Genomic DNA, 14,812 nt, shown 5'->3' with positions numbered 1-14,812 from the left:
CTCTAAGAACTCTCACAGCAGAAGCAGCTGTATGGCAGGTTATCAATCATCAGTACCTAGTGTGTAGTCAGGGAGCAGAAAGATAGCAGTGTTGCTGACATTGTGTAGGGCAGGTCTCTCAAGTATGGGTTCACCTGACTGGTGAGGTGTTCTTTGAATATTTGAAGACATTTTGATTATGCTGTATTTTTTTCACTGTAAACTTGAATTTTCTTGATTTTGTGATCATAGAGTATGGATTTTTATGAGGCATTTGGTAGTGAAATATGGCTGTAGTTACCATGATTATCAGGAGTATGAAGTATCATGGGTTTGTCCTCCTAATCATTACAACTGACAGTGCATTCTTTGGAAATGTCATGAAAGAATGGACTTGGTTGCCTTTAATAGTAGTAGTAGTAGTAAGGTAGAACTTGAAAATCCAGAATTTAGACAGATGTTTAGACACAGATGTAGCTTGAAAATCTTCCTCTAAGTTGTTTGCCCTCCCTTGTCTTCTTCAAATCCTGTCCTAAATCCTTACAGTCATTATTGGCAGTAAATCCATCACATTTCTCTTTCACTTTTAATTCTTCTACTGTGCAATCTCGTTAGTTTTCTAATTTGCTAAGCAAGGTACTTATGTTAGCTTCCTTCATGTTAGTGTATCACTGTAATTCCTTCTCTCTTCTTCACCCAGAATTACTTGCTGTTTTGCATACAAGCCATGATAAAATGAAGCAGTTGACATTATCAGCAAGTTTACATTAACAGATCTACCTACATGTTTGAGTATGCAGGTCAAAAGGGAATAAGTCTGTCTCTTTCAGTACACAATGAATATTTCGAAATTGATAAATGTATGGTAATTTAATTGTATATTTTGTACAGGAATATTGAAAAGTTGAACTCTAGTAAAATGGAAAACTTGGAACTTCTTGTGACTACAAAACAGCAGTTAGATAAAAGACTTGACAGGCTAACTGCTATCCCTTCTGCATGTAGTTATGCTGATCCTAAAGCAGTGGATAAAGACGTAAGTGGTTCACTGATAATTATAGCATGGTTCTGATTTTGTGTGTCTAAAACGCATGCATTTTTGCATAAATGCATAAAAGCATATAATGTGTGATGCAGTTGTACTTCATAACAGTGCCTTCATGATACATTCTGAATATTTCCTTTAAAATTTGATTCCAGATATCAGAGAACTTTGATTTTGAGAGGTATGGGCAATTTTCTGCCAACAAAAAAGATGTTGTGATAGCCATCCTGAAATGTATGCTACTATTAATTCATTTCCAAGAACTACCAGCAGTACAGTTCTATCACTTTATCCAGATCATGAACTCCTATTTTTTATGAGTGAGTCATTAGCATAGGCTATATAGCACCTTTGTGTACTTATCAAAACATTTTTATGCCCTTCATATCTTGTAAAAATATGAAATAATGAATTATTACAGGCATTAAAATGATTTATGAATATTTTAATGGACTAGGATACATTGTGCTATTTCTGAGTTTGGGAAAGGGAAGCTTCTAGCCATGTTGTGAAATGAGATGGTAGTACTGTGCAGGGATGACAAACAAGCAAAAAAGTATCAGTTTCATTAAGCTACCTAGGAATTTATGCTGTGATAGTGGCACACAGTACATGGTTATAAGGCCATGCTTTGAGTAGGAAGGTCGTGAACAGGCAAGCTTGCCATGTCTGCATGGTTGCATTTAGCTGGGTGGTATGACAGTTGATGCTATTGTCATAGTATTTGTTGCAAAGGTGACAAAATCTGATAGTGTGTAGAAGTGGGTTTGTCATCACAATGAAGCTATTAATGGTACATAATTGTGTACTTTTGGCTTCAGGTTGACTGAAGATCATGAACAGTTATATTTCCCTATAGTGCTTGGAACTTCATTAGAGAAGTCTTCTTTCATTAACAGCACCTGGTTGTGGTTAACACTTAACATTTATTTTTATTTGTAGATGTTAAAGAAGATTTTCTATCGAGCTAGGTTTGACAGAAAATGTTATCTGCAGCAAAGCATGGCACGGAGGGGCATTGGGTTTCATCATGGATCTATGTCTGCCAAGTCAAGACAAGTAGTGGAGATGCTTTTCAGGATGGGATATATCAAGGTTGGTCAACTGGGATCAGTTCTTCTAAAATTTTGTATTAAAAATATAGTGTACCTTTCACCAGTCATAAATACATATTGCATTGACTTATACTCATTGAAAAGATGTTGACAAGAAGGTTTCTGAATAAATAATGTAAACTGGGTGAATTGATAGCTATAGAACCCTGTTTCTGATTAAGAGATTCCATCCTTCAGGTCAGTATATCATAGGATGATAGAGTCATTTAAATTGGAAAAGATCCTTAAGATCACTGAGTCCAACCATAAATACTGAGGTCACCACTAAGCCATATCCGTAAGTGCCACATCTGCATGTCTTGTAAATACCCAGGGACGGTGACTCAACTGCTTCCTTTGGCAGCTTGTTCCAGTGCTTAACAACCCTTTCAGTGAAGAAATTTTTCCTAATACCCAACCTAAACCTCCCCTGGCACATCTGGAGGCCATTTTGTCTCATCCTATCACATTTTGCTTGGGAAGAGACTGACACCCACCTCGCTACAACCTCTTTTCAAGTAGAGAGTGGTAGGGTCTACTCTCAACCTTCTTTTCTCTGGGCTAAACAATCCCAGTTCTCAGTTGCTCCTCATAAGACGTATGCACTAGACCACCAGATTTGTTGCCCTTCTCTGGACATATTCCAGCAATTCCCCATAGTGAGGGGCCCAAAACTGAACACAGTATTTGAGGTGTGGCCTCACCAGCGCTGAGTGCAGGGGAACAATCACTTCCCTGCTCCTGATGGCCACACTATTCCTGATGCAGGCCAGAATACTGTTGGCCTTCTTGGCCACCTGGGCACATTGCTTGCGTACAGTCAGCTAATCTTGACCAATATCCCCAGGTCTTTGTCTGCTGAGCAGCTTTCTGTCCACTCTTCCCCAAACCTGTACTGTTGCACGGGGTTGTATCCCAAGTACTATTTCTTAATATGCACATGTAATGGCTATGCAAAATACACTAAAGAGTGAAATTTGTATGTTTTCATAGCTAAGGTTCAGCAAATGAAAAGTTATAATAAAATTCCTGTTAGGGTTTAAGTTGAATATTACAGGTGTTTTTTCTAAAATTGGATATTGCCTTTGCTAATAGATATACTCATGTTTGGTGTTTTATAGGTGGTTACAGCTACTTCAACACTTGCTCTGGGAATCAACATGCCATGTAAATCTGTTGTTTTCGCTGAAGATTCAGTCTTTTTAGATGCCCTAAATTACAGACAGGTACAGAAATAGAACACCTAATTGTTATTACAAGAACAGTACACATGTAGCTGTCTTCACACACAACTTTAGAAAATAAGTATTTTCTTTTACATATAATTCTAGGCATGTCCTGAATTTTAGCTGTTCATTTTGGTGACAATAGTTTTAGCTAAGGTGATTTTACTGATGTTGCGTGACTGACAGCCCACAAATAATGTATACAGTCAAGAGACTTATTTCAATAATGAAAATATTGCAATTGCTTGGTGAATTAAAGGCATAGATTCAGCTTGCCATTATGGAAGCCAGAAGGACAAAAGCTCTTGTTTGTTCTAGCCAGGGTTTTACAAATGTGTGAAAAATACTCTATAAGAACACACAGTGGGGACGTATGAAGACAAGAAAAATTACTCACTGAATTAACAGCACATTTGAGTTCCTTTCATCATAGAAGTGGCACTCCACGCAATGCAATACAGCAGTGAGTAGATGAGATTGCAGATACAATAAAGCAGAGTGCTTCTAGTCATGGCACAACTTGTTGGATGGGCTGAGAGATTCTTCATTATCATTATCTCAAATCCCAAATCCCAAATTTACTTGTGTTTGCTGCTCTTGTGCTACTTTCCAAACCTATATTTTCATGTAGTACTGCCAGCTTGCATATGGTTCAGGAGGTCATATAGGCCAGATATAGCTGCTCATATCACCTAGCAGCCAGCTCTCCCTCAGTGTGAGTGGTTCTGTGCAGTAACTGGACCTACATGCATCAACCTTCCACTTCAGATAAATTATATGACTCCAGCTTTGTCACACCCTCTGGCAAGTCCCCACAATGGACCTGACCAAGAACAGGTGACCCAAGCAAGGGAGTACATCCTTAAGATGATTCTTTGTATTCTTCATTCATATTCTCTGCTCTTTATTCATACTGCAAATGTCTCTGCCTCAAGTCTACCCAGAAATAATGTAACTTGAAAACAAAACTAGTATATAGGTACAAATTAAGTTAAATCTTACCTTGAAGAAATAAAAATGTTAAAAGGGTATGTGAGTGAACCTAACCATCTTAGCCAGTGTTAAAGTCTTCTATCAAATTTGGAAGTTCATATTTTAAGAAATAAATAAACCCACCAAACCTGTAAACCATCTATATTTGAGGTACACATCATTTTCTACACATTGTTGTAATAATTTGTCATAAATACTTTATTAAGACTGCATTGATAGTACCAGTATATACAACTTAGCTATATTTGATTTTAAAATGTATAGTTATTATTGTAATAATATAATTATTAAATATTATATTCTTAGATGTCAGGACGTGCTGGAAGACGAGGGCAAGATTTGATTGGTAATGTGTTCTTCTACAACATTCCATATCCCAAAGTTGAAAGACTTATCAAGTCCAACGTACCTCAGCTGAAAGGCCAGTTTCCTCTGACTGTTTCCTTAATATTGAGACTCATGCTATTGGCTGCAAAGGCTGATGACAAAGCAGATGCCCGAGCAAAGGTTTAGTATTGTTTTCTTAAAAGCAATTAAGTTACACTATGTCTCCTTAAAATGAGCAGACAGCTATGAACTTCAGAAGTAAGCATTATCTGCCTCCAAATGAAACCACATACTTTGCTGTACTGCTTCTAGTACATGTGCCATCTTCTCCACAGTATTATCCTGTGCTTTTTCATGCATTTATTCTTTGCAATAAATATTATCATCAGAATGAATGCTGCAGGAAGGTATTTTTAGTGACTTGCTCTAGGCAGTATTTGCATCAACCTGGAAAATCAGAGTGTCTTCCAATAGTTAAAATTTCACCTTGATTTGAGACAAAGGTGATCACACACAGGGAGGAGGGGTGCTGTGGAATCCTGTCTCAGTGGAAACAATGATAAAATTCTATGTATTGCTCACTCATTTAAATATACATACTAATTCTCTGGAATCAAAAGATTCTTATTTTTGCCGTTTACTGCAGTGATTTAAGTGAAAAACCCATGGCCATGGTTACAAATTGGTCAGAGATCTCATCTTGTAATTATTAACGAACTCTGGCATTCAGCTGATCTGAATTTAAACATCCACTTAGGCATATAGACATTTATCTTTAAAGACTCACTGAGTGAATTCAGACATAAGTCTTCTTAAGATAACAAGATAACAAAGTGAATTGGTAAACTTCTGTATTAAATATTAGAATAGTATTAAAATGGAAGGAATAATTTCAAAACTTTCTGGGTTTAGTTTAATGATATTTAAATTCTTATCTTTTAGATCACCATGTGAATGTAATGTAATTAACTTTGAAAACCTTAATAGAAGCACAAATTTAGAAAGCGAACACACATCTGAGAGAGGATGACATTTTTCACAAGGGTTTCCAAAAGTTAGGCCTTCGATCTGCAATGTAACTCTCACCCAGCACTTTTACTCTGAAAGCCAGCTGGTGAAACAAGGCATCGAATCTGGATACTGCATTTCTTTGCTTGTTACAACATCAATAAGACCTTGGATTTCTAATTTCTTCTTTTTTATTGTCTTTCTTCCTGTTTGTTTGACCAGGCATTGTCAGTGTTGAAGCACCCGCTGATGGCATTCAGGAAAGAAAGATATGCTGAAATATTAAAAATTTATTTCATGTTTTCCTTGCAGTTTCTTATCAAGGAGGTAGGTTTTAGCTCATTCTCATGAAGGATGGTACTTATATGTAGAGATTCTCATTTGTTTGTGCTAGTATGGTTTAATTTTTAAGAGCCATGTATTTTACATTCCATAGCAATAGGCTATCTCTTTTGTATAGGGAAACAGATAAAATTGTTATAAATGTTTCAATAGGAAAAGTCACATGGCATGGTCTATATGATTGCAAAGTGATTAGGAAAGCAAAATTTGAGCATTTATATTGTATATGAAGATTCATGCATGTAAACTGATAGGGTTTTTAAAAATATTGAGGGCAAGTTCATTTCCAAAATGCTGAAACAAACTATACCTTTAACAAAAAATAAACAAATTAGGTAATAGGTCGTAGAGAAGGCTGAAAAATAGTGGTCTCTCTCCCCAGTAATAGTTTCAATTTGATGGATACCATTTTTGAAAATTTCTATGCATGACTCCATTTTGACTTACAGCTCAGGATTACAGGCAATAAGGAGGCACCAATAATGTGATTACATTAACAAGTCATTTGTGCCCAGCTTTCCCAGACCTGCTCCTGACAGGAGCCCTAACCAAAACATCTGCCTGCTCTGCTGGGGGTGCCCCTTCTGTGTGAGACTAGGAGTCTGATACTCCTATTAAAGAGAAGAATATGACCAAGAGAGATTAGTAACATTTCCAATAAGTTACAATTAGCATAGGAACTGGACAAAACATGGCCCACATATCCTGTCTCTGATAATTTTCCCAGGGTAGTGTATATAAAAAAAAAAAGGGCAAACATCATATAATCATTCTCTGGATACTCCCTCCTTTCTTACAGGGTGTGATATCACTGAGATTACAGGTGTCCTGGATTTTACAACCTTTAATGGAGTTTTAGTCCATGAGCTTGCCCTGTTGCTATTGGAAACTGTATAAGCACCCAAACATCTTGCAACAACATGCTTGACAGATCACTGCTTGCTGTGCTCTTATCCCATCAAACATTTGGGCTAATAGCTTTTTTAAAATTAAAGTTGCATCAAATCTTACTTTGGTAACTATATGCACTTTTCACTTGCAATATGATCTAAAATGGCACTAAAACTGTGAAGTCAAGATTCATGCTTTGCACAGGGAAATGAAAATCTCCCTTGGAAATACTCAAGTAATTAGTAACTTGTTTTTAGTAAGGCCTTTCACTGGAAATTAAATGTCTCAATAGGTACCTATGCATTAAATTGAAGGACTATTCTGAATGCCACCTTTTAATATTTTTGACATATCCAGGTTCATCATTCACAACTAAGGTTTTGGTTTGTTTACACATTGAAATTATATAGGGCTACTTGGATCAAGAAGGTAACCCCATGGGATTTGCTGGACTTGTGACACACTTGTTCTATCATGAACCCTCAAATTTTGTTTTAGTGAGCTTTCTTGCAAAAGGTTTGTTCCACAAGTTATGCCAGCCAATTGAAGGTAAATAACACTCCATACATCTTAACTGCAGTCTATGCCAGGCTCTGTAACTTAAAACGGTTCTTGAATTTTCTGGGTGCCTTCTTGCTGCTACCCCTTTTGCTTGCCTAGTCTTCATTGTTATATTCTTGGCCTCTGCCTCTACACACCCTGCATGTGCTATTATTTCTGTCTGTGAAAGCCAGTGCACACATATGGCAATGCTGTTACGAACCTAAATTTACTATTTGTGAAACAGTCTGATAAGGTAAAAGAGAATGCTATACATAGAAAAATTAGTAACTCTGACATCAGGGCAAGGTTTGAATCATGTAGCAAATAAGACAATGGCTCTGAACATCAACAAAAAAGATTCTAATTCTCATTACATGAGTCAAATCCATTCTGTGCCCTGGGATGTGCTGCACTATGAGAACTTGGAAGAATACACTATTAATTTGTACATATTACTATATGTTGTTGCTTAATTACAAGATTTGTCTGTATGTAATGAGCTGATCATTATCCAATATAGTTTTACATAACCTCTGTCATGACAATGTCAGATGGAAAAGCAGCTCCTGAAGAGAAGCTGTTTATTTTAAGTGATTTTTAATTATTTTATTTTTTAAAAAAAATATTTTCATAATTAACCTAAGCACTTTCTGTTTCGATACAGGCACAACTGTTTTTTCAGATGATGTCCTGGAAAAGCTAGTGCTTATTCTAGCAAACCTATTTGGGAGAAAATATCTTCCAGCCTGCACCAGGAAATACAAATACAAGTTTTGCCAGTCAAAGGTAGACAAAGCATTATTCTTTACTGTAACTGACATTATGTACCACTTCAATGAACTTGTTTTCTTTGGCAAGTTAAAAGAGCATTATTATGGAGGGTACATACAGTCTCCTGGTGGGTCTGCAGGTAGCTGCCTACTCAGCTACTTCTCTGTCTCAACATGATGGGACAGAAAACAAGACGGAAAACTCCTGGGTCAAGGGAGATTGCTTACCAGTTATGATTATAGAGAAAACCAGCCTCAACTTGTGGAAAATTAAATGAATTAGTTACCAACTAAAACAAATTTTGGTAGTGATAAACAAAAAGTAAAAATTTCAACACTACCTCCTCCCTCCCCCTGCTTTTCCCAGGCTCAACATTACTCTCATTCCTGACTCCTTTATCTACCCACAACCCCAAGCAGATCAGGGCTAACAGGAAATGAAAAATGAGTTGTGATCCATTCTTAACAGCTCATTCTGCCACTCCTTCCTCACCTCTCACTCCTACTCTAGTGTGCATCCTTTTTGTGGGCTGCAGTCCTTCAGGAAAAACTTGCTCCAGTGTGGGCCTTCTATTAGCCATAGTTCTTTCAGGAAATAATCAGCTTCTCTAGTGTGGGGTCCTTCACAGGCTGGAGTGTGGATATCTGCTCTTGTATGGTCTTCGCCACTGAGAACTGCAGAGAAATCTCTGCTCCCCTGTGCTCTCTTCTACAGACTCGGGGGAATTGCCACTTCATACACTTCATCACCTGGAGCAGCTCCTTCGCCTCTTCTCTGACCTTGGAGTTTGCACTGTTGTTTCTCACTCTCCTTGTGTGAAATTTTTGCCCTCTCTTTACTAATTTTTCACAGAAATGTTGAACTCAGCTCTGTCCCATGATGGGGCATGAACTGGCTGTGTCTGTGACATGGGATTTCTTGGCCTCTTTTCACAGTAGCCAGCCCTGAACTGCCTCACACCCTGCCAGCATCTTGACACTTACATGCAATACAAGTAGCTAGAATAATGAAGAAAGTACTTAGTGGATTAAAATAAAGAAGCCTTGATTTAACCACAGAAGTAGCAGCTGAGTATTGGGTTGAATGAAAAGTACCAGGTTGTTCAAGTCTGTTTCAGTGCTGACATGATTATACAGTTACTGTTGTGATACTGCAAAATCTAGAAGTATAAATGACACAGCATTTCTTTATACTACACAACTCAAGCATCTCTTCCCCAAATAGCAATATACTTTCTTCTCCTAACCCTACTAGAATTGTGTTTCCATCTAACACATACTAATAACTCAGAGGCATACCAGCAAGCTCTGTGGTAAATGACACTGTAGACGTAGAGCATTTTCCAAAAATGGGATAATATTAGTAGGATGAACATTAATATTAGTTATTTACAAAGTTAACCAAACATGGGCACAGACAGAAAGTGAAACATTTGTAATGTGCTCTTTTATGCAAAGCCTTAAAATTTTTGAGGACACAGCTATGGCTGGAACAACTGGGGAAACACCTTCCAGATGAAATAATTTGCGTGGCCGGTTTCCAGCAAGCATTCCAAGAGGAAAAATGTTACTTGTTTCTGAAAAGTGGCTAGTCACAAAAGAAGAATTATGGGGCTGGTGTGGCTAATGGTAGCAAAGCATCAGTCTGTCATGTTGAACACCAAGATGTGCAAAAGAAGATCTGGGAAAGACTAGCTGAAACACCTTTGAGAAAGTTGTTTGCCAACTATTCTGTGAGTAAAAACCTAGGCATTTTATACATATTGTATCTCTTCCATACCTTTTTCTGCATGAAATTCTCACACACTTTTGAGATACATTAATTCTAGATGGTCAGGCAGTCTGACAAGTGTATGCACCAATGTAGAAAGGCACCTTTGGACAAATGACCGGAATTAAGCAACATGGCCTGTTATTTCAGGTTTTTCTAGAAGATCTGCCAGAAGACTTTGCAGATGCTCTAAATGAGTACAACACCAAAGTAAAGGAGAATTTTGCTCACTTTCTTCTGACAACTGCCAGGCTGGCAGATATGGAACAAGAATACAGACTTCCACTGTCAAAGACAGGTAGGAAGTGAAAAATTAGTGCGTAGTCATAATATGTGGAATTGATTGTATTAGAACATTCAGGTTACTTCTTATTTTGTAAAGAAATAAGATAGTGAATTCAGACACACTAATAAAGGGATACAATTTCTCTTTCACATTCATTTTACAAGCATTGTGGGTGATATTGTACATAGTAAAGGTTTTGTACAAGAGAAGGATCATTTTTGTTGCTATTTTATTATTTTGTAGGGGAAATAAAGATCAAGGATAAAAGGATAAAAGGAAAGACACTGTTTAATTACTGAATAAAAGACCTTTTAACTAATCATCAATTCACTTGCTGATTCTTAAATGTCTGTGATATTTGAATTACTTTTAGAGTCTTACAAAGGTTAAATTTTCAATGTCTGAACATTGTTGAAGTAACAATTAAAGAACAACATTGCAGCATTTCTTACATCTGAGTTACTTATGTCAGTAAATGATGTCCAATAACCAAACAATATGAAATGGCACAACTATAAAATTGTCATATGGTCTGAGATGGTAAATAACAATTTCCTATTTCCAGTACACAGCACTGTAAAGTGCTGCATAATGGTGTAATGCTATCAACAGTACAGTGATACTTTATTTTTTCATATTGAATCTAAGCAAACTTTTTTTAACAATTGAAGCACTCCACACCTTGATACATTACCTGAAAAACAGAGAAAATTAAGAGCTATAAATAATAGAATGATGGCGTTCCAATTTAGAAGAGCAAGGCACAGGCTGCCTTTCATTTTCAGGATATGTAATAATTTTATATATTAATGTTACTAATGTTAATTTTACCTAGGATGTGAGCTTTGAAAATTAATTTCCTTTTCAACCTGAGTGGTAAAGTTTCTTGCTTAAATGGAATGTGTAATGTGGTTGCATTCTCCCCGTTTTGCTGAAGCTATTGCACTTTGCAAGAACTGTTTTTCCTTAGATTTACATAAGAAGAAAAACAAGATCAAACCATGTCCTGTGGTTTGAGATGGCAGAGACTTTTGCACCTACCATAACCTGGGGCAAGGCGGCAAAAAAACACCCCAAAAATACTGTCAATCAATGCTTTCAGTCTGCTATGATTCTTTTTCTGAATGCCACAAACAGTGTAACTGCCGCATACTTAAACATGACACAAAGCACAAAAGGTTGAAGTGTAAGGATTGAAAGTATTGTTTATGATTTAGAAAGAAATAACAAGTTTCTATTTAGAAAAGGAAAATCAAAAGTACAAATATACTTATAAATAACTACAGCTGTGCAGACAGCAGTTGAAGTTTCAGGCAGACCACGAGCCAGCTGAAATGCCGTGTTGTTGTAAAAACTGAAATTTATACTTGATTGCATAGAGCAGAGCACTTGAACGTGACAGCCTTCACATACTTGACCCTAACAGTGCCTCAGCTAGAATATTCCTTATTTAGAGCTCCATGATTTAATAAAAATGTTGACTGGGACTAAAGATTATTAGATGTCTAGCTATTAAGACCTGTGAATACAGGTTGAAAAAAACCTGTTTTTCTTCAGTGTAGGACAGAATAAAATATGAAGGTAAGAATAAGTCTTCTAATAGTCTTCAAACATTCCCTTTGGTTTTGGCACATCTTCATGCTGTTAGCAATTTTGGCTACAGATGAGTCAAGAAGAAACGCTGAAGTTGTGAGGCAGGGGGACTGAGATGTAATTATTCTCACCTCTAGAATTCTCTTTCTTATATACTGTAATCAACTGCGCAGGGGTTCTTATGAACAAAACAAAAACACATCAAGAAGCATTTAACTTTATAAGATTATTTTGTATCTTTATCCACTGAATGCAAAATTTCTCACTTTCATAATGGTCCTGAAAGGGAGTTTGTGTCTGCATAGCTTACACTGTATTTGAAAATTTTTCTCTAGACTTTACATCTAAGAATTGGCATGGCTCTGAGCTAGCATCTTATTTGATGGACAGTACCAAAAGCATATCTGCCATCTCACCGTTTGCCTGTTTATCTGGAGCGACTGATAACGATCTATTTCATGGGAAAGGAATTAATAAAGTAAGTTTTGCTTTGCTTTGGTTTGTTTTTTCATGAGGGGCAGAATTTTATTACAGTTGAATAAAAATTGCTTATTACCATGTGATGATGTGTCAGTTTTTAGGAAAAGCGATTTGAAAGGTCTCAACACAAAAGCAGGCAGCACTGAGTAGGGCACACCACATTATCACAGTGCAAGAAACACAGAGTAGATGTAGGGAAACTCTGTGTACTTTACTGCCTTGCAAGGCTTTTGTTCTTTTCAACTCTCAGAAAAGTAAATTACTCTAAAATTTCAAATTCAAACCACATCCCTATTTTGTTTTCTCCATTTTAACAATTCTGTGGTTCTATGTTTTGTGTTTGTGTTTTTTTTAAAAGTAAAAATTAATGACAGAAGTTGCAAGGGTCCTGGAAAAAGGATGCATTATTGCGCCTTCATTTGCTTGTCAGCTAGGATTTCAGCAACTATGCGCGATAGCATATGAATTAGCTTAACTGTAAGGCACATCAGCAGGTTTGCTGTCAGCTTGCATTTTCCTGTGGTCTCTGAAGTATTAGGGAATTACCACATGCCTTCTAGTTCTGTAATACAAAAATAAGTAAATAAACTATTTCTACAACAGGGGACTTGAAATTTACCTTCATCCTTAAAATGCTCCATGCTTAAGATTAATATGTTCAAAATATCAGTGAGTTTGAATACATGATCTATGCATATGGAAAAAGCTTCACCTAAAATGCAAGACAGCACCAGTGGCCCAGTCAAACATTAAATTGCTCAGAAGGTCCCACAGCTGAACTGACGGTATAAGTCACTTTATGAACAAACTCTCCTTTTCTACAGTCTACATGTACTTAGGAAGATTTGTAGAGTGGTCCAGGAGTTAAAGCATGAGACTTTCCAGATGTGGTTCTATAGGTGTAGCTTTCACAAAACAGGCATATAAATAAAACCAAAGTAGCTATTAAATAGATACTTTTTTGTTTGTATGTTTTGTTTAGGCTGTCTTACGTTCCCTTGGAGTTAATGTCAAAAACTGCCCCCTGCTTTGTTTGAAGTATGACAACTGGAAAAGGAGGATGCCACTCAATGCATATGCACTGGACTTCTATAAGCATGGTTCTTTGATTGCGTTGACAACTGATAACTGGTACATACTACTGTTTTTAACAAAGCTAAACAGCACCAGTTTACAATATGTAAATAAATACATATTTTTGCTTTTAAAAACTTCTCTTTCCAGAACATAAGAATGGAATAGCTGTTAAATATGATTAGATTGGATTAATGTTTTAATGAGAATAAAACATATACTACATTGATGTGCAAGGGCTGTGAAGGTGTTCAGAATAGTTTCATAGAAGCCTTGACTTCAGAGACACAGGTTATTTAGAAAGGCTCTTCACATGTTTTGTTTTGTTTGTTTGTTTTTTACTTTTAACTTAATAAAGGGTTTTTGCCACAAGGAAAAAAAGTCAGGAAAATCCCTGAAATGGGGAAGCCTGATGCAGTAGTCTAGAAGATGGTAACACAGCACAAGAAAGATGTCAAAAGCTTAGTCAAATAATAAATACAAAAACAAATCAAAGGAAGAATTCATCATCGTTGTTAAAAGACGCAAGCATACAAAACACAAGCTCTTTTATGGTTCAGGAAGAGCATCATTGCAGGAAGCTGACTTTCACAGTGGTAAAGCAAAAATGGCCAGTAATTCAGTATTTGTATCAGTATTGCTTCAATACTCCTCCTTTTCCAAGCATTTGGCAACTAGCCCTAATAATTCAAACTGTGCCCAAGCTGTTCAGCTACTATATATCATATTTGTATGTTCAAGCACTTGGTATGTGCAGCCCTCCTTCTTTCCTCCTGGAGCACTTATGCTCTGCATTTCCAAAACAGGAGATTTAATCTGTTCTTTTACACTCTTGCCTCTGTTATTTAAAAGTAATGATGACTTACTCCTTTAATCTCTGTCATTATCATTTGACTAAGCTTTTGACATCTCTTGACTTTATTAATGGTGAAACAGTGTATTATAGTGCATATCAATTTAATTTTTTTCCCTTTCTTTAGGTTAAATGAAGGGGATGCTTACTATGCACTGAAGGATTTTGCACTCCTCATTAAATCTGTTGGGTATGATAAACTTGTGCTCTTTAATATAAAGCATTTAATCTTTAAACCAACTTAGAATTAAACAGTTCTGTTTTGCTTTGTTGTTTAAACCCCAGAACATCACTGAGTGAACTGTGTGATGATCCAAATGATAACGTTCTGCTGGCATTTAAACAACTGGGCGAAATCTATGAAGAGAAACTGAAGTGTGCTACCTGAAGAAGCAGCAGTACAAAATAAACACTCTTACCACACCAATCAGCTGCCTTTTAAGTTACAGTGACTACGTCTGAGTTCTAAAATGTTTCATCCAATATCAGTAATAGTTTACTTTAGAAAATTAAATGTCACTTTTTGTCATTTTAGTG

At 36.6% G+C, this 14,812-nt stretch overlaps 1 protein-coding gene across 1 annotated transcript in view; it reads left to right on the top strand.

Moving 5' to 3' along the window:
- LOC104306770 (probable ATP-dependent RNA helicase DDX60) overlaps positions 1 to 14,745 on the top strand; it is a 40,354-nt gene extending 25,609 nt beyond the window's left edge. The window contains exons 26-37 of the mRNA XM_054165918.1: positions 871 to 1,015; positions 1,967 to 2,119; positions 3,240 to 3,344; positions 4,644 to 4,844; positions 5,895 to 5,999; positions 7,316 to 7,454; positions 8,113 to 8,234; positions 10,140 to 10,287; positions 12,204 to 12,346; positions 13,331 to 13,479; positions 14,403 to 14,465; positions 14,561 to 14,745. Of these exons, the coding sequence (XP_054021893.1) occupies positions 871 to 1,015; positions 1,967 to 2,119; positions 3,240 to 3,344; positions 4,644 to 4,844; positions 5,895 to 5,999; positions 7,316 to 7,454; positions 8,113 to 8,234; positions 10,140 to 10,287; positions 12,204 to 12,346; positions 13,331 to 13,479; positions 14,403 to 14,465; positions 14,561 to 14,663 (1,576 nt within the window). The 3' untranslated portion in view covers positions 14,664 to 14,745. The remainder of the gene's footprint in view (positions 1 to 870; positions 1,016 to 1,966; positions 2,120 to 3,239; positions 3,345 to 4,643; positions 4,845 to 5,894; positions 6,000 to 7,315; positions 7,455 to 8,112; positions 8,235 to 10,139; positions 10,288 to 12,203; positions 12,347 to 13,330; positions 13,480 to 14,402; positions 14,466 to 14,560) is intronic.
- The last annotated feature ends 67 nt before the right edge of the window (positions 14,746 to 14,812 follow it).

Source organism: Dryobates pubescens, chromosome 1 (genome assembly GCF_014839835.1).
Source record: "Dryobates pubescens isolate bDryPub1 chromosome 1, bDryPub1.pri, whole genome shotgun sequence".
In the NCBI taxonomy this organism is placed as follows: domain Eukaryota; kingdom Metazoa; phylum Chordata; class Aves; order Piciformes; family Picidae; genus Dryobates; species Dryobates pubescens.
Note: the sequence above shows the minus strand (reverse complement) of the source record. Positions and strands in the feature narration are given on the sequence as shown.